This window comes from Podarcis liolepis, assembly GCF_965112155.1.
Source record: "Podarcis liolepis genome assembly, chromosome: Z".
NCBI classification, from domain to species: Eukaryota; Metazoa; Chordata; class Lepidosauria; order Squamata; family Lacertidae; genus Podarcis; species Podarcis liolepis.
This window is the reverse complement of record NC_139570.1, coordinates 4,357,096-4,377,067: the sequence shown is the minus strand read 5'-3', so window position 1 is coordinate 4,377,067 and position 19,972 is coordinate 4,357,096. Positions and strand designations below refer to the sequence as shown.

General features: G+C 46.7%; 1 protein-coding gene across 2 annotated transcripts; it reads right to left on the bottom strand.

Moving 5' to 3' along the window:
* Positions 1-385: 385 nt before the first annotated feature.
* Positions 386-19,693, bottom strand: LOC310698818 (pinopsin-like). Of its 2 annotated transcripts, none has more exons than XM_083486539.1 (5): positions 19,077-19,693; positions 13,395-13,726; positions 10,904-11,140; positions 3,852-5,102; positions 386-1,069 (listed from the first exon to the last, which is right to left on the bottom strand). In XM_083486539.1, the coding sequence occupies exons 1-4, from the start codon at positions 19,453-19,455 to the stop codon at positions 4,887-4,889; spliced, it is 1,164 nt and encodes a 387-aa protein (XP_083342665.1). In that variant the 5' UTR covers positions 19,456-19,693; the 3' UTR covers positions 386-1,069; positions 3,852-4,886. The 2 variants fall into 2 exon arrangements, with proteins under 2 accessions (XP_083342665.1, XP_083342666.1); XM_083486540.1 differs by having other exon boundaries at positions 10,904-11,137.
* Positions 19,694-19,972: the final 279 nt, after the last annotated feature.

Below are 19,972 nucleotides of genomic sequence, written 5' to 3'. Positions count from 1 at the left end.
CAATATGAATGCTCATCATTGCATAACCTCCCTGCGAACAAATCAGAATAAAAGCTCAGACTGGGTTCAGTCTAACCTGCAGATAAACCTTGTGCAAGCAGATCAGGACAAAAGCTCATCTGAAGGGGCCCTAAGTTACTCATTTTTTTCAGAGATAGCTCCACGATTATCCAGTTTTAAACTCAGAAGAGACTCTGGAGGTCCTGTAGTATATCCCTCCCACCACACCCACACTGCTCAGTACAGGATTTTTCTCAATACAGGCCCAGAACGATCTCTCTTCACTTCCCAGATAATTGGGGCAATTTATTTTATACAATTTTATTGACACATCCAGCAAAACAAACTGAATAGTAGAATGGACTACATTTCTTCGAACTGCAAGTGTGCAAGTGTTGGGAGTGGGGAATTGTACTTCTGAATGAAATTGTAATAAAGTGTACCATAATTACATGTGGAATAAGCTCAGATCAGCCATGTCTAGGTCTAGCAAAACAGAGCCAGAGACAAGTCAATCAGCAAGATCCTTATTTTTTAATCTTAAACATGACAAAGAAGCACACAGATCCATTTATAACAACCAGCAAATGAAAATGGAGTGCTTGTACTTGGGAGGACTCTGAAACCAGGATACTGAGTCACGGGGCTCTAGCTGCAACTCAGAAAGATGCCTTATGTCCCATCAAAGCAATGTTCCATTTATTTATTTATCTTATTTATTTCAGGGATGGGGGATGCATGACCTTCTATGGGCCACAGAAGCAGGTAAGACAAGTGGTTATTGGGAGAGGGTGTGCTTTATGGTGGTGTCCCAGTTGTGATGGTCATTTATTTTTATTTAATTAAATTTGTTTACCGCCCTTTATCCAAAGATCACAGGGCAGTTCACAACATAGACACAGAAAATGAGAACACAAAATACGAATAAAACAAACACAAACCAATAACCCCTGTCTGACAGACACATATAAAAGGCCATAGAATGTTAATCAGCCAAAGGCCTGGTTGAAGAGAAACATTTTCAGCTGGTGCCTAAAGATAATGTAGTGAACATGCTAGGGGAGCCTGCCTGGGGAGAGAGTTCCACAAGTGTGAAGCCACCACAGGAAATACCTATTCTCGTGTTGCCATCCTCCAGACCTCTCATGGAGGAGGCACATGAAAAAGGACCTAAAATGATCACAGGGTCTGGGACAATTCATATGGTAAGATTTATTATCCTACTATATTTTTACGCTGCTCAGGAATTCAAGGTGGTGTACATGATTCTCCCCACCTCTGCAATTTTATTCTTGCAACAACCCTTTGAGAGAGATTGGGATAAGATTGGCCTGAGGTTACCCAATGAGCTTCAGGACAGAGGCAAGATATGAACTCTGAATTTCCCTAGGCCTGGTCTGACACACTATCCCAGAACTTCCTCTATCTTTTTTTTTATAAGATATTTATTAAAGTTTCACAAATTATACAGACAAACACAACAATACAAACAAACACAAACAAAAAAAGAACAAGTATAATTTCAAACCCTTATTTTCTTATAACTTACTTCTCCGACCTCCTCATACCTCCCCTTTCTGCATTCCAATTTCAAATTTTAATTCAGCAAATCCTCACCCTTAAATTTATCTAATTTTTAACCTTTCTTTTCTTTTAACTTAATCCTTACAACTGTAATCCACTTAATTTCTAAACCAGCATCATTCTAACATTCATTAATTTTACAATGTTTCTTAAGATAGTTCTTAAATTTCTTCCAATCTTCTTCCGCCGTCTCTTTTCCCTGGTCTCAGATTCTGCCGGTCATTTCTGCCAGTCCCATATAGTCTATCACCTTCATCTGCCATTCTTTTTTTTTTTTAATTCATAAATTTTTATTCATATTTGCACATATATACAGGAAAAACATAAACAAAAAATCCACCACATACCTTATACAAATTATATCCACTTCACAAATCATAAATAAAATACATAACTGAGTTAGTCTCAACTGAGCCTTGGACTTCCCTCCACTCCTTTGGTAAGTATCGAATAGATTATATAGTCGTGTACGTTTTAACTCTTTTACATAGGCCTTTCCCGCTGCTAGAGTTATTTCAACCCCGCCAGTGTCACCCGAACTTTAGATTCCATATACAATAAATATTTCTTCCAATTGTCATGAAATTTCTGTTCGTCTTGGTCCCTTAATCTTCCTGATATTCTATCAAGCTCAGCATAGTTTATCATTTTAACCTGCCACTCACTTATGTTGGGTATTACTTCTAATTTCCAATTTTGTGCCATTCTTCCAAGGTGGGTAGATCTTGTGTCTTCCAATACTTTGTGATGAGTATTCTTGCTGCTGTTGTAGCATACATAAAAAATGTTCTGTCCTTCTTTGACACCAATTGGCCGGCCATGCCCAGGAGAAAGGCCTCTGGTTTCTTAAAAAAGGTATATTTAAATACCTTTTTCATTTCATTATATATCATTTCCCAGAAAGCCTTAATCTTTGGGCACGTCCACCAAAGGTGAAAGAATGTACCTTCCATTTCTTTACATTTCCAACATTTGTTATTGGGCAAATGATAGATTTTTGCAAGCTTGACTGGGGTCATGTACCACCTGTATATCATTTTCATAATATTTTCTTTTAAGGCATTACATGCCGTAAATTTCATACCGGTGGTCCACAACTGTTCCCAGTCAGCAAACATAATGTTATGACCAATATCTTGTGCCCACTTAATCATAGCTGATTTGACTGTTTCTTCCTCTATCTAGTGCTATCCAGGTGTTTTGGACTGCAAATCCTATCAGCTGTAGCAGCCCAAAATAGCTCAGTTTGTTAAAGCATGGTGCTGATAACAACAAGGCTACAGACAGCTGCACAGGGTTTTCCTAGAAGATCCTCCATGATTCAAGATTCAAGATGGAGAAACATATTGGAAGAACCAGCCTGACAAATGGCAGCCACATCCACTAGCGGAGGAAAAGGGGTGCAAGGGGATCACACCGCCCCGGCAGTGCGATCCTGGTGGGGTGCCATTGCGGCTGCCCCCCACCCACACTGGGTGCCACACCCCCACAGGCGGCATGCCACACCCCCGGGACGTGCGCCAGCCCCGCTCCTGCCTGCTCTCTGCCCCCCCCCCCAGTGCCAGAGCATGAAGCTCCACCACCGGCCACATCACACCGACACAAGTAGGCATCAGGTGGAGATTCCTTTGCTCTTCCAGCCTGTTTACATCTCTTTCGTTTCCCTCTTTCACTGGGTTTGAGTGCTGTGTTTTTAGTGATCTCGTGTCACTTGACAATAGTTTCAGGCTCATTTTCTGCTGACAGTGGGTTCTGCATTGATCTTTTCTTTTTTAAGCCTCTCGCTGGTTGGATTTGCATTCTTGACTTCTATTTCTGAACCACCTAGGAGACAGGGTGAGTTGGGTGGCATTATGAGCCAGGAATCATTTCCGTCTCATGATCCCAGGTGAGACTAGGGACTCTAGTTCGGAGGGGGAAATGGCACACAGAGTGCATCCCAGAAGCACATCCACAATATGAGCATGTGGCACCAGAGCTCTTCTGGCTCACAGATGAAGCACTGCCAATCTCTGATTTGGAGGACTCCATCATCACAGAGCCTCCTTGCAGTGAAGGTGGAGCTTGCAACTGGGATACACCTACCACCATAGGGCTCCGTCTGAGGGCTTGTCCATGCTTAAGCTTGTCCCATGCCTAGACAGCATGGGTCTGAGAGGTTTCTGCTTGTCCCGTGCTTTCTAGCCACAGGTCTGAGCAGTTTTTCTGTTTGCCCCACTGCTTTTCCTGGGACAACTGACTCTTCACTGCTGAATCAGAGCAAAAACCAATCTGCAGAAAACCCAATTGATGTTTACTCCAATTCAGTGATAAAGAGGAGGAAAGCAGTGGGGAAAGCGTAAGTTTGGATGAGCCCTGGCTGTCACTGAAGCAACACCTGAGCTCTTCTCGGTGCCTTGCGTAGCCGTCGGCCTAAGCTCTGCACAAGGTGTGGCCTGAGGACATCTGTCTTGGCATTTGTATACAGGAAGTATACAAATGCCAAGACAGATTGAGAGAGGAGGCACAGGTAGCAGGTAGTATCTGATCCTCCTCAATAGTTAGGGCTCTCTCTGCCTAAGATCCTGGGCAGTTGTTCCCAGTTTGGGTTGATGGTAACTGGACTACACCAGCCTTTCCACAAACTGGTGCCTTCCAGATGCTATGGACTAAAAGTCCCATCGTCCTTGGCTAGGGCTGATGGGGACTGTAGTCAAAAGCACACTGAAGATGCCTAGCCTACAAAGGCCAACAGTATAAGGTAGTTTCTAATGCTCATGGCATTAGAAGTCACTAATGGCCATGGAGGAAGTCACTTGCAGAGCCCAGAAGGTGACAACAAAACCTTTTGAGTTTCTGGTCCATGATCTCCATTTGATTTGGAGGCACCAATAAATCTCCTTGCCAAGGGTGGGAGAGAGCCTAGTTACACCTCTGATCTTGGGGGAAGCCACAACATTTAAACTGCAATAAAGCTGGCATAAAGTTGTAGTAGTGTGGACAGGCATCTGACTGGAACTGGCTGGCAGAGAGAGGCAGCAATGAGTCACCTGCTCTCCTGCGCAAAACCTAAAAAGCTGACAGCATCTTCTGATTTCTTTTCCATACAGTAGAGTTCACACTTCGTCACTCTGGTGCTACACTCCAGCAACAAGCAGGGTGGCATTGGGCACTTCTAGAGAGAAGGTCCTCCACTCACCTCCAACTGCTCTCAAAGTTTTGAGCAAGCATGTGTGACTTTGGATCAGTCTGGAAGTCTAGGTGCAAGTCATCAAATGGGCTTGAGGCTGAAGATGCCAGAACAAGCCTCTTCAAGCTAGGACTCATAGTGAAACCACAGGAGTTTTCTGGTTCCTTGTAGGAGGGAGCCCAGCGTCCCTTTGGTTTGGCCTTTCATCTGTTGGCATGCAGGACAAATGGATTTCGAACATTCCACCAGCTGCATTGTTGAAATCCTGGCTTGCTTTTGAATTCAAAGTAGTTTGCAGTTGCTTTGGTGGAGGCCCGCATTTTATGAGAAGGATGAAACACTTGTAAAACTGGAGGCGGGGGAAGGAAACCAAACAAAATGAGAAATTCAGCATGCAAGCAAAAACAAACAAGCTCACTGCAGTTAACTTGCGCAGATGTTTTTAACCATCACATTCAATCCTCAATTTAGTTTCTTGCTTTGGATTCTCACAACAAGCAGCAGGCTTGTGCTTTCCTTACTTCCCTGGGCAGAATAATCTGTTTTGTATCAAGCTTATTTATGGCAGTGAAGCTGCTTCCCCTACTAGCTAACTGAGCACCAAATGAGGCAAAGGAAGTCCTGGGGTTGGATCACCAGTGCCTTTGCACTCTTGCAAAAAGAAAAGAAAAGCTGGGGGCATTTGGATCAGCAGTGCAATGGGGGGGCATTTTACGCCACACCTACATTACCCCTGTTCTTAATTGCTCCCCAAAGTTACTACAAGTCTCCAAGAAGAAAATATGTAGGCATAATACTGATTTCTTTTTTCCTCATGGGCAGGGGGACCAACAGGAGTTTAGAGAGGAGAGGCAGGCTTGAAACAGCAAAGGGACCTAAGTCTTGCTCCAGTTCATTTTCTCCCAAGTTGCTCTTTGCAAACATTTAAAGAGACAGAGGTTTAATCTCCGATCCCCACCGTCTTTCCCAATTCCGACCCTCGCCTAGCGCAATGCTGCCGAAATGTCTGCAAACATCTCCATGACTTGGGGAGGAGATCTGTCAGCAAAAGCAAACATTCACAGCCCAGCTTTCATGAGAAAAGGTACTTGTGCTAAGACCAAAACTTCACCTAGGTCTCAAGGGAAGGCCATGGTTGGGACAGGCCAAGGACTAAAAAGCAACTGGGAAGCAGTCATAAAAAGCAAAGAGCCTAAGGGTCAGAAAACCAAAGGCTGTTGGCAGCTCAACCAAAGCAGTGGAGCAACAGAGGGGAAGGGCTGTGGTAGAGCACCTGCTTTGCATGCAGAAGGACCCAGGTTTAATCCTCAGCATCTCCAAGGTAAGGCTGGGTGAGGCTCTTGCCTGAAACCCTGGAAAGCCTCTGCCAGTCAGTGCAGACAATGTTGAGCTAGGTGGACAAATGGTTGGACTAAGCATAAGCCAGCTTCTGGTGTTTGTTCCAACTCTAACATCCTAGAGAGCAACCAGATAAAGACCCCAATTGAGCTCCTGTGCTTTCAAGAACGGCATAGAAGGGAGAATCCCACCAGCTTTTGCTCCTATGGTCACGGCAGGATTGTAGCATAAGGGACCAAGAGGTGGTAGGCTGAATTTCAGGTGCTGCTTGGAAATAACTAGCCAACTAGCTTTGATTGCAGGCATGCTGGCTCCTCCTATGACCAGGTAGGAGGAGGAGGAGGAGGACCTCCAGGAAGATGGGGGCCACAGTTGCTAGGGGAACGACCAGCCTCTCCCTGAGTCCAGTTTGCACCTCTTTCGATTGGCCCAGGCAGCTTGCTGTTCACCCACTCAGTCTTTCCCTATCCCTGCAGCAGCAAGCAGCTGGTGTGGGCTGCACATGCCTCACTTCCCTGCTCCTTGATTATGACTGACAGCTCGATGAAGGGGGGGTGCAGCTCTATTTGCTCAAGCGCCTCCTCGGATGCTGCAAACAACCAATCTGTGGCATTAGACAAAGGCTCCATCTGCATTATATATACAGCAGAATCACAGCACTTGCACCCCAAAGAATCATGGGAACTGTAGTTTGTAAAGCAAGTTTCTTGTTGTTTAGTCGTTTAGTCGTGTCCGGCTCTTCGTGACCCCCTGGACCAGAGCACGCCAGGCACTTCTGTCTTCCACTGCCTCCCGCAGTTTGGTCAAACTCATGCTAGTAGCTTTGAGAACACTGTCCAACCATCTCGTCCTCTGTCGTCCCTTCTCCTTGTGCCCTCCATCTTTCCCAACATCAGGGTCTTTTCCAGGGAGTCTTCTCTTCTCATGAGGTGGCCAAAGTATTGGAGGCTCAGCTTCAGGATCTGTCCTTCCAGTCAGCACTCAGGGCTGATTTCCTTCAGAATGGACAGGTTTGATCTTCTTGCAGTCCATGGGACTCTCAAGAGTCTCCTCCAGCACCATAATTCAAAAGCATCAATTCTTCAGCGATCAGTCTTCTTTATGGTCCAACTTTCACTTCCATACATCACTACTGGGAAAACCATAGCTTTAACTATACAGACCTTTGTCGGCAAGATGATGTCTCTGCTTTTAACAGCAAGTTAGGAGACTTCTATTCCACTCAGAGAGCTACGGTTCCCAGCATTCTCTGCAAAGAGGGATGGATTGTTAAAGCACGCTGGGAATCATAGAATTCTGAATACCTACCAGCAATCAGCACCCTTTGCAAACTGCAGTTCCCAGGATTCTCTGAGGGGGAGACATGGCTGTTTAAAGCTGTATTGTACTGCTTTTGTTGTACATAATGCCGATCAGCTCCTTCACACAGGCTGTTTGTCCTCCTGTCTTTCATACATCAAATGATAAACACATGTGGGAAAACCAGACCCATTTTTCCTGAGGCAGCTTGAATAGCCAGCCCACCCCTTCATGTGAGGCTCTCAATGGCCCTCAGCTCTATGGAGAGCACCATTGGCAGAGCATGAGACTCTTAATCTCAGGATCGTAAGTTTAGGTTCCTGCATTGAAGGGGGTTGGACAAAATGACCCTCGTGTTCCCTTCCAACTCTACAGTTCTATGATTCTATGAAAACACTGACTGGGTCACAGCAACAAGCATCCTAGCTCAGTATACTATCGCTAAGATTTCTGAAGAAACCATAGCTGACATAGTTGCTTGCTGCCACCTTGTGGCCATCAATGGCAATGCTGACATTTATGCCTGATTTCTAATTTACCAGTAGGGGGAATTCCTTGGCTCCTCAGATGTTGCTAGACTCCAAATCCTTCCATTCCCGACCATTGGCCTTGCTGCCTGGGGCCAGTGGGTATTGGAGCCCACAACACCCGGTGTGCCACAGGTCCCTAATCCCTGATCTACTTTAACTGGCAGCTCTCGTGCAAGAGCCCAGGCTGAGAAGGGTTTGTTCCCATCTGATCCTTTTTAAACTGGAGATGACTGGAGTGAACTTGGGAGTTTCCCCATACAAAGCATGTGCTCCACCACAAACTTATCTCCAGAAACCCAGGTCAGCTGTAAGCACCACCTGTCCCCAAACCAGAGTCTGGGTTTTGCAAGCTGGTGGTATGTTCTAATATGCACCTTTCTCTCTTCTTCCCAATCACACACAAATTCTCCCTCCCTTTTATGGTTCACTGGAATCAGCTGGGGTTAACATGAACCAAGGTTGGTCTAAACCAGGGTTTGCTAAGCCAGCTTCAAACCATGGTTACAAATTACAGTTTGTGTGGGAACTCTAGCCGGCACCAGCTAGAGCTTAGCCCTGATGTGGAGCAAGGAACATGCAGTTCTGTGGTGAATCACTAAACTCAGCATCATGGGCTCAAGAGTAGTGCAATGGCAAGGGAATAGCAAAACAACCGCACATACCCCTTTGGACTTTTGCAGCCCTAGTTACGGTCTGTGAAAGCAGAGAGGGAATTCCAGTTTTCTCCAGGGCTAGAATTTGAATTTGAAGCCTGTGGGGCTTCAGAACTCACCAGTGCCCCTCCCAGCTCCTTACTGCTGCCAGCTACCCCCCCCCCCCCACACACACACTTCTATTGAATTCTATTATGATTCAAAGCAGCAACATGAAGTGGGGTGGGGATGTTACTAATCATCAAATGCAAAACAAAACATGCCCCTCCTTCACTGATGAACCCACTTGGGCACAAGTCTGAACCAGATCACAGGAGCCTGGGAAGCTGCTTATACAGAGCCAGGGTATTAGTCCACCAAGCTCAATGATGTCTACACCTGGGGTCAGCAAACTTTTTCAGCAGGGGGCCGGTCCACTGTCCCTCAGACCTTGGGGGGGGCGGGGTGGACTATATTTTGAAACTAAATAATGAACGAATTCCTATGCCCCACAAATCACCCAGAGATGCATCTGAAATAAAAGCACACATTCTATTCATGTAAAAACCCCAGGCAGGCCCCACAAATCACCCAGAGATGCATTTTAAATAAAAGGACACAGTCTACTCATATAAAAGCACGCTGATTCCCAGACCGTCCACAGGACAGATTGAGAAGGGGATTGGGCCAGATCCAGCCCCCAGGCCTTAGGTTGCCTACCCATGGTCTACACTGACTGGAAGTGGCTTCTCAGAGTTTCATGCTGGGGATTGAACTTGGGGTTTTCTGCATGGAAAGCAGGTGCTCTGCCACTGGGCTCTGGCCCTAGTAGATCTCCCTGGATGCTCTCCCACGAAAGCCCCACTGAAATGAGCCAGGGCTGCACTAGCAGTCTCTCCCTGCCTCCCTTCCAAGGAGCCCTGCCAGGCATTCTTGGGCAGTTTTCGGAGGCGATTGCTGATTCCTGCCCTGGACCCCTTTTCATTTCCCCCACCAGCCTGACTTTCAGCAGCACCAGCTTTCTGGATCTGGCTGCTCTTACTGATTTCCCACAGAGCACCCAACCTAGCGCCACACCAGAGCGCCGTGGGCAACAGAAAGGGTGGCTCTACCCAGGGACTCAGCACTGCTCCGAGAGCCTCCGCCAAAGTCAAGTAAGCCTGCCAAGGCCTGCTACGCCTGGATGATGTCAAACCTGAAACTGACCCTGGGGCTTAAGCAGGAAAACTTCCAGGCATCCAGGATAGCTGTGCTCTCCAGCTGCTGATGGGGGCTGTGTGCCTATGAATATCAGCTCCATATTCAGAAAGCTAATAAACTTCCATGGGCACCACAAAATACTCATTTAGCAGAAGAAAACTAAGACCCATCACCCCATAGCTTAGTCGGTAAAACAGGAGACTCTTAATCTCAGGGTTGTGGGTTCAAGTCCAAGGTTGGGCAAAAGACTCCTGCACTGCAGGGGTTGGACTAGATGACCCTTATGACCCTTTAGGGCAACTTGTTGGCTGCTGTGAGAACAGGATGGTCCTTTGGTCTGATCCAGCAGCCAGACTCTAATGATCCAATGGTCTGGTTCAGAGGTAACCTTTCTCAATCTCCAAATCTCTAACTTCACCTAAGAACAGAAAGTGTGAGAAACACCCTTGCAGCTATTTTAAAAAGGAGGCACAGATATTATTTGTAGAACGAGCCACATGCTAAGTTGCCTGTTTTGCCATTAGCAGGTCACAAAAATGCTCACAGCTTAAGCCTCTCAAACAGTCCTTTGATGCTTTTTCTGCACATGCCTTGTCAAGCCCTTTCCCAAATCATCCTGGCTGTTGAAATATTTTGGTTCAAAACAGAGCAGAAGGAGGCTGGGAAGGTTTCACACTCTCCTATAACAATAGTGCTAAAATTGTACACTCCACACACACACAGCCGCAAGCAGTGCTGCAGCAGCAACCTGCCAAGTCATGAGCAGCAGGTGAGAGTTGGTGATTTAAAGCTTAAACATACCTTGGGGAAATGAGGAGGAGGAGAGGTGGGTGGATTTGCAGAGCCAGGCAGCACAACACATTATTGTTGAGCACAGACTATTATAATACTGTATGTCAGTCAATGAGAAACTGTGTTTGTAGCAGCAAATGGATGCACAGCAGAAGTTAGAAAAGGGAGAGTAGAGGGAGAGGTTAGGACATTGGAAGCCAATGGTTGTACCCAATGCCTATGCCAAACCTCTTACATCTGTAGTCAATAAAGTTGCAGCCTGATTTTACCCAAAATAATGCTGTGCTGCCTGGTTATTCTCCATGATCTGCTCCACCGGGTTCTTCTGATGTTCCCATGATATGCTATCATGTTCTTACCTGCTTGTTCAAAAGGATGTAAAGGATGGGGTTCACAAACGTGCTAGTCTTGGCCAGAATGGACGAGATGATGATCACTGAGGGGCTGATTGTTCTGGGCTGGCCAAATGTCGTGATCAGGGAGACAATTCCATATGGCATCCAGCAGAGGAGGTAACAGGTGACCATTGACACAACCATGGACAGGATGTGATGTTCTCTTTTCTGAGCAGATGTCAGGTGGAATCTACAGACCTGCTAAAATATGAGAGACGGGACATTTTCATAGAGTTTCTTCCTCATTGCACTCTGCACCACCTTACCCAAGCACAGGTCATTCCCCAAATCATTTTTTTGCACCAGCTCCTTTAAGTCTTTAGAGCAACGTTCTGAAGCCTGGGGCCCTCTGTGTGGCTCAGGAGATGTTCCAGTAGCAAAGGTATTTATTTGCAAGCAGCCCCTTCAGTTTCTTCTGACAGCTTCCTGGGTGTGCAAGAACACAAGAGCCACCAGTGGCCCATTGAGTTGGGCATCCTGAGGCCCATTATGGGAGGCCCACATGCAGGATCTGAGCACAAGAGCCTTCTCTCCTCCTACAGCTTCCAGCAGATGGTATTCAAAAGCATTCCTGCCTCCAGCAGTGGAGGCAGAGCAAAGCCATCAGGGTTAGCAGCAGCCAGTGACAGTCTCATCCTCCAGGGATTTGTCCTTGTGGGAGTGAGTGCCATAGCTTAACTGTGCATCTGTCCTGAATCTTCTAGTGTTATGAGAAGGAGGAAAAATTGCTTCTATCCACTTTCTCCATACTTTGCATAGTGTTTTCTTTTCTATCATGCAACCTACTGTATTTTCTTAAGGGGAAAAGGTCCAAATGCTGTAACCTCATAGGGGATAACTGCATCCCCTTGATCGTTTTAATTGGCCTTTTCTGAAACCTTTCTGGCATCTGCTTGTCCACTGTTGGAAATAGCACACGGGGTTGATGGACCAGTAAGATTCCTCTCACCTTCTTATATGGACTTAGCAATACAGTGAGATTGCAATTCTATTCACTTGCCTCTTTGTTTCCAACCCTTCTTTCCAGATGTGGGGAGCATTTGCCACTCCAGATGTTGTTTGAATAAAACTCCCACCAGCCCCACCCAGCATAACCAGTGGTCAGGGATGATGAGAATGGTCCAACCCAACTGGAGAGCACCATGTCTTGGAAGGAAGCCTTGTTATGACTGTTCATTATTACTCTGTAACAATACAGGGCCAGCTTCGTGGTTTTTGGGATGGGGGATCATAAGAAAAGCTAGATCAGGTCAAATGGGAAGCATGCAAACAGGACCAGTCTGCTGCAACATCACTCTCCCTACCTGCTATTTCCAGCAACTGGTGTTTGGGTTCAACAACTTCTGGAGGGCCAGCTGCTCCCCAAACACTCTAGTCGTGCAAAAGCCAGAGGTTTCCACACACATGCACAAGCCCACATCCAAGAAAGATAGAGGATCTGCCATCATCTCAGGACACATTTTTTGCAAGGTGAAAGCACTCAGACATGGTGCTATGCAGGGTTGTGGGGAGAAATATTGGCCTGGGGAGAGTTTCAAGGTCTGAATAGAAAGGCCTTGAGGGTCACATCTGGCATCCAAGTTTCCACACCCAAGGCTGGCACATCTGCACTGACAGGAAGCCACTTCCCACAGGGAGCATTTCACAGCCCTACCTGGAACCTTCTGCAAGCAGAACCCATGCCCTACAGCTAAGCTATGGCCCCACCCCTAAAACTAAATATTCTAGTCCTCATGCCTCTGAATAAATGGGGTACCATTGAATTGTGTCCCTTCCCCAAATCATCTGATTCAATACAAAGCAGAAGAATATGTTCAAAGCCTGGCATTGCCTTTGCTATTTATAAGGAGAATATATCACACTGCTTCCCATGTTACCCTTGCTGTTAATCTGCTTCTATTCTATTCAAAAATCATTTCTGGAGGCTCTGCTCTTTCTTTAGGAAAAAAAAGTCAATGGCAGTAATTGTCTCATTGTCCCTGTGATTTTTCTGAAGCTGCAGTATGCAACTTTCGGCTCTTACACAACTGCCAGCTGTTAGAATACACAGCTACCTCTCAATCCCTGGGAACTTAAAAATGCCGCTGTGATTCAACCATTCATAAGCTTACACCAGAAGTAAATGTTCTTCTCTCTTGAAGTAGGATTCTATAAATAAGGGGAGGGAGACATTTTGTGCAAGTTGCACAATCCTCTGTGGGAGCCCTTCTGATTTTTCTGTTTCCCCTAAATCGCTGGCCTTCCTCTTCTAGCCATTTAACTCTGAGGCATGTTTCATAAGGAATTGCTCTCAGAGGTGAAGATGGAAGAGCTCCTAGACACAGCTCCAAACAAGAGACACACCTGCCTCTCCTAACAAATCCAAGCTAACAACCACAGGCCAGCAACATGACATGTGTGCACACACGACTGCACCACCACATTCTGTCAAAGAGGTTAGGGGGCTTTGGTTTACCTTTCTAATCATCTGCAGGATTTTCCCATAGCAGTAGATCATCATCAGGAGGGGCAAGACGAGGCAGAAGATGAAGAGGCAGATGATGTAGGAGAAGTTGCTGGCAGACTTGGCATGCCAAGAGACAGAGCAAGTCGTGCCGGGCCCTTCGGGGCCATAGCTGCTCCAGCCGAAAAGAGGCGGCAAGGTCCAGAACAAAGAGTAGATCCAGGAGCCAATGATGCAAAGCCAGGACTTGGTGTAACTGGACACAACTGGCTTGGCCTGCTTCCGCAGGACCGTGGCATAGCGTTCGTAGGAGAGGATGGAAAGAGACACAAGGGAAACGACGCCTGCAAGAGAGAGAGCGGCCCAGAGTTAACAGTTCAAAGATCTGCTTTTCGAATGCTGGAATGTAAACCTGTGATGTTGGAAGACAGATGATATCCAGCTCAGGAGGAAGAAGAGGAGGAGGAGGAGGAGGAGGAGCAGGAGGAGGAGGAGAGTTTGGATTTGATATCCTGCTTTATCACTACCCGAAGGAGTCTCAAAGCAGCTAACATTCTCCTTTCCCTTCCTCCCCCACAACAAACACTCTGTGAGGTGAGTGGGGCTGAGAGACTTCAGAGAAGTGTGACTAGCCCAAGGTCACCCAGCAGCTGCATGTGGAGGAGCGGGGAAGCGAGCCAGGTTCACCAGATTACGAGACTACCACTCTTAACCACTACACCACACTGGCTCAATACCTCTCCCTGCTATGTACTAAACCATAACCTGCAATCATCACCAGAGGTCCTTCTCCATGTGCCCCTTCCACCGGGGGGGGGGGTCTGGAGGGGGGGCAGCACAAGAAGGGGCCTTTTCAGTGGTGGTTCCTTGCTTGTGGGATGCTCTCCCCCAAGGAGGTTTGCCAGGCAACATCATTACTTACCATTATGCACCAGGAAGGAAAAAAAAACATTTCTCTGCAGTGCTAAACAGTTGGTCCCTTACCTCTCTCGCCCTGACCTAGCCACTGAGATCCACGCGACGGTCACCTCCAGACTGGATTATTGTAACTTACTCTACATGGGGCTGCCCTTGAGACCGATCCAGAAACTCCAGCGGGTGCAGAATGCCACAGCAAGACTCCTTACAGGGTCCTTGCCATGGGATCACAGTCACCCGGTGCTATACCAGCTGCACTGGCTCCCGGTGGAGTACAGGATCAGGTTTAAGGTGCTGGTTTTAACTTTTAAAGCTCTATATGGCCTAGGACCCTTGTACCTTATGGTATGCAAATAATAACACCTTGGAGATCCCGGGCCTCTAGGCTGGCCTCAACCAGGGCCAGGGCCTTTTCAGCCTTGGCCCCGGCCTAGTGGAATGCTCTACCACAAGAGACCAGGGCCCTGTGGGATTTGACATCTTTCCGCAGGGCCTGCAAGACGGGGTTGTTCCGCCTGGCCTTTGGTCAGGGCTCAGCCTGACTCCCCTTTTCTTTTTCTATAAGAACTAATATGAAAGGGGCCTCCCAGCATTCTCACTGTGGGTGAGTTTTAGCTTTTTCTCTGGGTTTTGTTTTTTTAATGCAGGATTTAATGTATGTGTCATTCATTTATTGCCGTAAGTTGCTTGCAGTTAAATTTGTCCATAAAGTGACTAGTAAGTTTAATGGATAATAATAATTATATCAATACGTGGGGGGGGAGGAACAGACCCCGCATTTCTGTGCATCAGACTGCTCAGGAACCATTAGCTGATTATCATTTGCTCGGGTATTGTGCTTTAATTGTATGGCATATATGCAGTCAGTGAGGACCCCTATGAAGGGGAAGGGCAGGGCTGGAGAGCAGGCAATGGGTGTGGATAAAGCTAAAGGATTGAGCCTACCAAACCCAAAGCTTTGCATTGCCACATTCAGCCTTGCTCAACCTTTTGGTTGTATAGCAGAGAGCAAGAATGGGAAACCTTGGTCTCAGGAGCCACATGTGGCCCTCCAGGCTTTTCTGTCTGGCCCTCAGAATCCTCCCACTGGTCCTGCTTCACAATCTGAGTGTTTTTGCCTAGCTGGTCTGTGTCCTTGAATTCTGACAATGCCTCTTGCTTGCCTGGACAGAGAATATCTCTGTGTGAGTGTATATAGCACTACTGCTCAAAAGCAAAATCTGCATTCATTGCTCAGCTTACTTTTGCCCTTAGGCTTGCCCATCACTGGTATGTGGCCCTCAAAAGGCTATCCAAAAGGGAATGTGGCCCTTGGGCTGAAAAAGATTCCCTAGCCCTGGTGAAGAAGAGCAACCCAAAGATGCTAAAATTGCTAAATGGGTGGCCAGGTTAGTCTCTTGCAGGGGAAGGAAACAGGCTTGCAACTCCTGACACATTTATTACAGCACATGCCTTCATGCATTGCAACTAAAAAGGGGGGGGCTAAAGGGACACAGGTGGTGCGGTGGTCTAAAGCAGTGTTCCCCAACCTTGGGCCTCCAGCTGTTTTTGGACTACAACTCCCATCATCCCTCGCTAGCAAGACCAGTGGTCAAGGACAATGGGAATTGTAGTCCAAAAACAACTGGAGGCCCAAGGTTGGGGAACACTGGTCTAAAGGACTGAGCCTCTTAGGCTTGCCGATCAGAAGGTCAGCGGTTTGAATCTCTGTGACAGGGTGAGCTCCCGTTGCTCTGTCCCAGCTCCTGCCAACCTAGCAGTTTGAAAGCACACCAGTGCAAGTAGATAAATAGGTACCACTCCGGCGGGAAGATAAACTGCGTTTCCGTGTGCTCTGACTTCCGGCACAGTGTTCCATTGTGCCAGATGCAGTTTTGTCCTGCTGGCCACATGTCCCGGAAAGCTGTGTGCAGACAAATGCCATTTCCCTCAGCCTGAAAGCAAGATGAGTGCCACAACCCCATAGTTGCTTTTGCCCGGACTTAACAATCTAGGGGTCCTTTACCTTTTTTTAATGTTTCAGTTAATCTAAGGATCCTTCTCACATTTCCAGTGTCAAAGCTCAAACTAATAAAAACTTGGCAACTATATCAATTGAACATGCCCAAGCATCCTCACTTGACCTGAAGGCAGGTGAAGGTGACAAAATTTGCAAAGGAAAAGTCACACAAAGTGAGATTTTGATGTGCCTGAAATGGAAACTTTTAAGAGACTTAAATTTTGATGTCAAAATCCACAAGATTATTCAAGATGATTTGCATGTTGAAACATTTTCTTTTGTATTTGAAATAATCAATAATTATTATTGTATGACTTACTCTTGCAATTTAAAATAAATTTAGCAGTTTCAAGTTTTGTGCATTTCAGTGTTTCTACAAGACACCTGTTTCTGAAAATTGAATTTAGCAATTGGGGCTGGAGAATGCAAGTAGTTAGCCTAGCCTAGGATGCAAAATAGGCTGGCACCAACCCTACATATATTTAGAGGCCAGAACTAGCTGCCGTCCTCTTCACCCATGCTGGCTTATCCTGCTTGTTTGCAAATTGGCATTATAAAAACATAGAAAATAACCTTCTCACAAGGAAAAAAGCCAGACTGTGATCTTTGGGAAGTTTGTTTCCCGTTTCCTGATTTCAGAGCTGGTAGATCTCATCTTGCATCTATTCCTCAGTAAAGGCCTGGTCTTGCCTTTATGGTTCTCTGCATCTTCATACACAAAATTTCCTTGAAAGGTAGCCAGTCGCTGCAAAGAGGAAAGAGCGCATGCAGGAGAAGTCATGCTTCTGATTGAAGCAGATGGACTGACACATCCCAGGTAGAGAGATTACCTGTGTCACATACGGATAATATCATGAACAATGGATGAGCTACAGAGGTACAGATGCCCAGGAGATTAGTGCAGAATCAGGCTGCACATTGATGCTTTATCCTACAACCCTGCTGGCATCAAAAATGATTTGAAAGAAGCTGGAATTCTAGGGGCAATTAATACATTTGCAGAGATGCCCCTAGCAGCTCAGAGATCAACCACTGAGATCAACTCATGGCAGGTCCAGAGGTGTTTTCTATGTTCAGGTTGCACAATTAAAGTTGATTTGATTCTTGTGCAACAAACTTATTTCCTCCTGAAAACCGGACTTTTGCAGTAGAGAAAGTGATGCGGAAACACTCTTGAAAGTGTGCTTGCCATCTAATTTCCCCACAAAGAAATAAGAAACAGCAACGTGTAAATTGCTGGTTTCATCTAACCTCCCCTCAAGCATTCTGCAAACAAATCAGGATGAATGCAGGTCATCTGGAACCAAACCAAGATGTGTTACTGCCCAAGGTGAGGCAGACAAAGGTAGCACCGCCCCCTGCCCAAAGTTAAGCCACAGGGCAGGCAAAGGTATTTTGGCACTTGAAACAGAAAATTGTACAAATGTCTCTCCCTAGGAGTACAAATGCAATGGTAGTAAATAAAACTACTAAGAATTAGCTGCCCTTTCATGACACCCAAAATCACCCCACCCCACTCAACCTAATGGTAGGGCTGGCCTGGGCTTTCAGATCCACCACCCTGCCAGACCCCCAGATTCTGACACTTTCTGACCTTAAAGATAGTGGCTGTTTATGGTCATTTCACACATTGCATCTTTAGATGTATACCCAAAAAATGTGACCTGTGGATGCAGCAAATGCATGTTTGGAAAGAAGGAAAGGACAAGGTCCCAGGACACACATGGTGGGTGGGCATATTGAAGGTTTAGGTCTGGTCAGTACACAGAATGGAGACTGTCTAGGGTGGAATCTAGGCACATATAAAAGATGCTAAGAAAATGTTTTAAAAAAAGTTTTAAAAAGAGATTGAATTGATCAAAAGCTCGCCATCGCCATCTAGTGTAACGTTTGTATAATGCACTTAAAACGTTTGCAGCTGTATGGCTGAGTCCTAAGATTCCTGAATATGGAGATTGGCTTGAAAGTGCATGAACAGTTTTGAAAGTCTGGAGGAGTTGCAGAGTCAAATTGCCAATGGTCTTGGTACAGCGGACAAAGTCACCCAAGGGCTTGGAATAACTTTTTGCCTTTCTCCATGACCAGCAAAGCAACAGTAAATTATACAAATAATAGTTTTTAAATGCAACATAAATTGGGCAATATAAGAGAAGCAATTATGAAAACTTGCATCACTTATACAATTTGCTAAATTTTGGGGGCCAGAAATGAAAAGTCAGATCTACACCGTACATTTAAAGCACCCTTTAACAGCAATAGTTTTCCCCAAGGAACTGTAGTTAAAGGGTGCTGGCCTCACAGAGTGACAATTCCTATCACACTTAACAAGTCCCCGGGATTCTCCATGACTGTTCCGGAGCACTTTACTGGTATGAATGGGACCAAGCCAAGCATATAGCTTTGGTCAAGGCTGGGTCAACTCTATGGCTTTCTCTGGTGTGGTCTCCACATAGCCAGGGTGCTGTAACAACTAGCATATTGGACTATGACTTGGGAGACCCGGGTCTGAATCCCAGCTCAGCCATGAATCACACTGGCACTGGGTGATCTTTGGCCAATCTATCTGCCTACCTCATAGGGAAGGAGATCTTTAGAACTGTGAAGGAGAAAGGTGGTAGTTAAATCTAATAAATCAATACATAAATGAACTGGAGCTTCAGAAATTTCGATGTTTAAAACGCAGGAACTTTGGATACCCTAAAGGCAAACCCCTCTTGCTTTCCCAAATATTCCACGCGCCTCCTCCCCCAAACCAGAGCCTTGCTCTAAAAACCTACCGAAGAGGGAGTTGGCGAAGCCGTACCACTTGCAGCCGGTCTTGCCTAGGAGCCAACGGCCGTGCACGCTGGAGGCGAAGCTGAAAGGGGTCAAGAAGACGCAGACCAGGAGGTCGCTGAGGCTGGTGTTGAGCAGGATCAGGTTGATGGGTGTCCGGACGGCCTGGAACTTGACGAAGATCAGCATCACCAGGAGGTTGCTGAGGCTGCCCAGGAGCAAGATGACGCCCAGGCACACAGCCATCGTCAGATGTCCCGTCCGTCCCAGGCTCCCAGCAGAAGAGCCCAGCAGCTGGCTGTCAAAACTCAAATTACCGGCGCTTCCTGCCGCGCTCTGGTTGAAAAGGTTGAGGCTCCGGTCGCCCAGCGCCAAGCGCATAGCTCCAAGCCTTTGGGGTGCGGATTTGGTAGAAATTGTCAGGGCACCTCGCGACTTAGGACAGCCTAACACTCGAGCAGCACAGTTCCTAGAGAGGCGTGTGGGCAGCAGCTGGCTCTGCCCTAACCTTCCCGGAGCACCTTCTCCAATCAAGCCCTCAAGTACAGATTCTTCTCCAGAGGGACCCACGCGCCCAGCCCAACCCCTGAAGCGGGCGAAATCTGTGCGCCTTTAGCAGAGGAGCATGGACCCACCAGGAAGCCCCTTGGCCGCAACGGAGCGCAAATCAGGGAAAGAGGACGGAGCTGCGTATTCGCGCAGCAGTGCACGCTGCCTTGAACCGGAGACACAGAGAAGAGTTGAAGGAGCGCACCTTTCAAGCGTTGCCACTCCTGCCTCGCCACGATTTTCTAATGCGAAGTAATGCTGCGCAAAGTTGTGCCCTGTCCTAGTGGTGCCCGCGCATGCACGGTGATCCCTGTGCCTTTACACTTATGAAAACACGCGAGGAGACCAG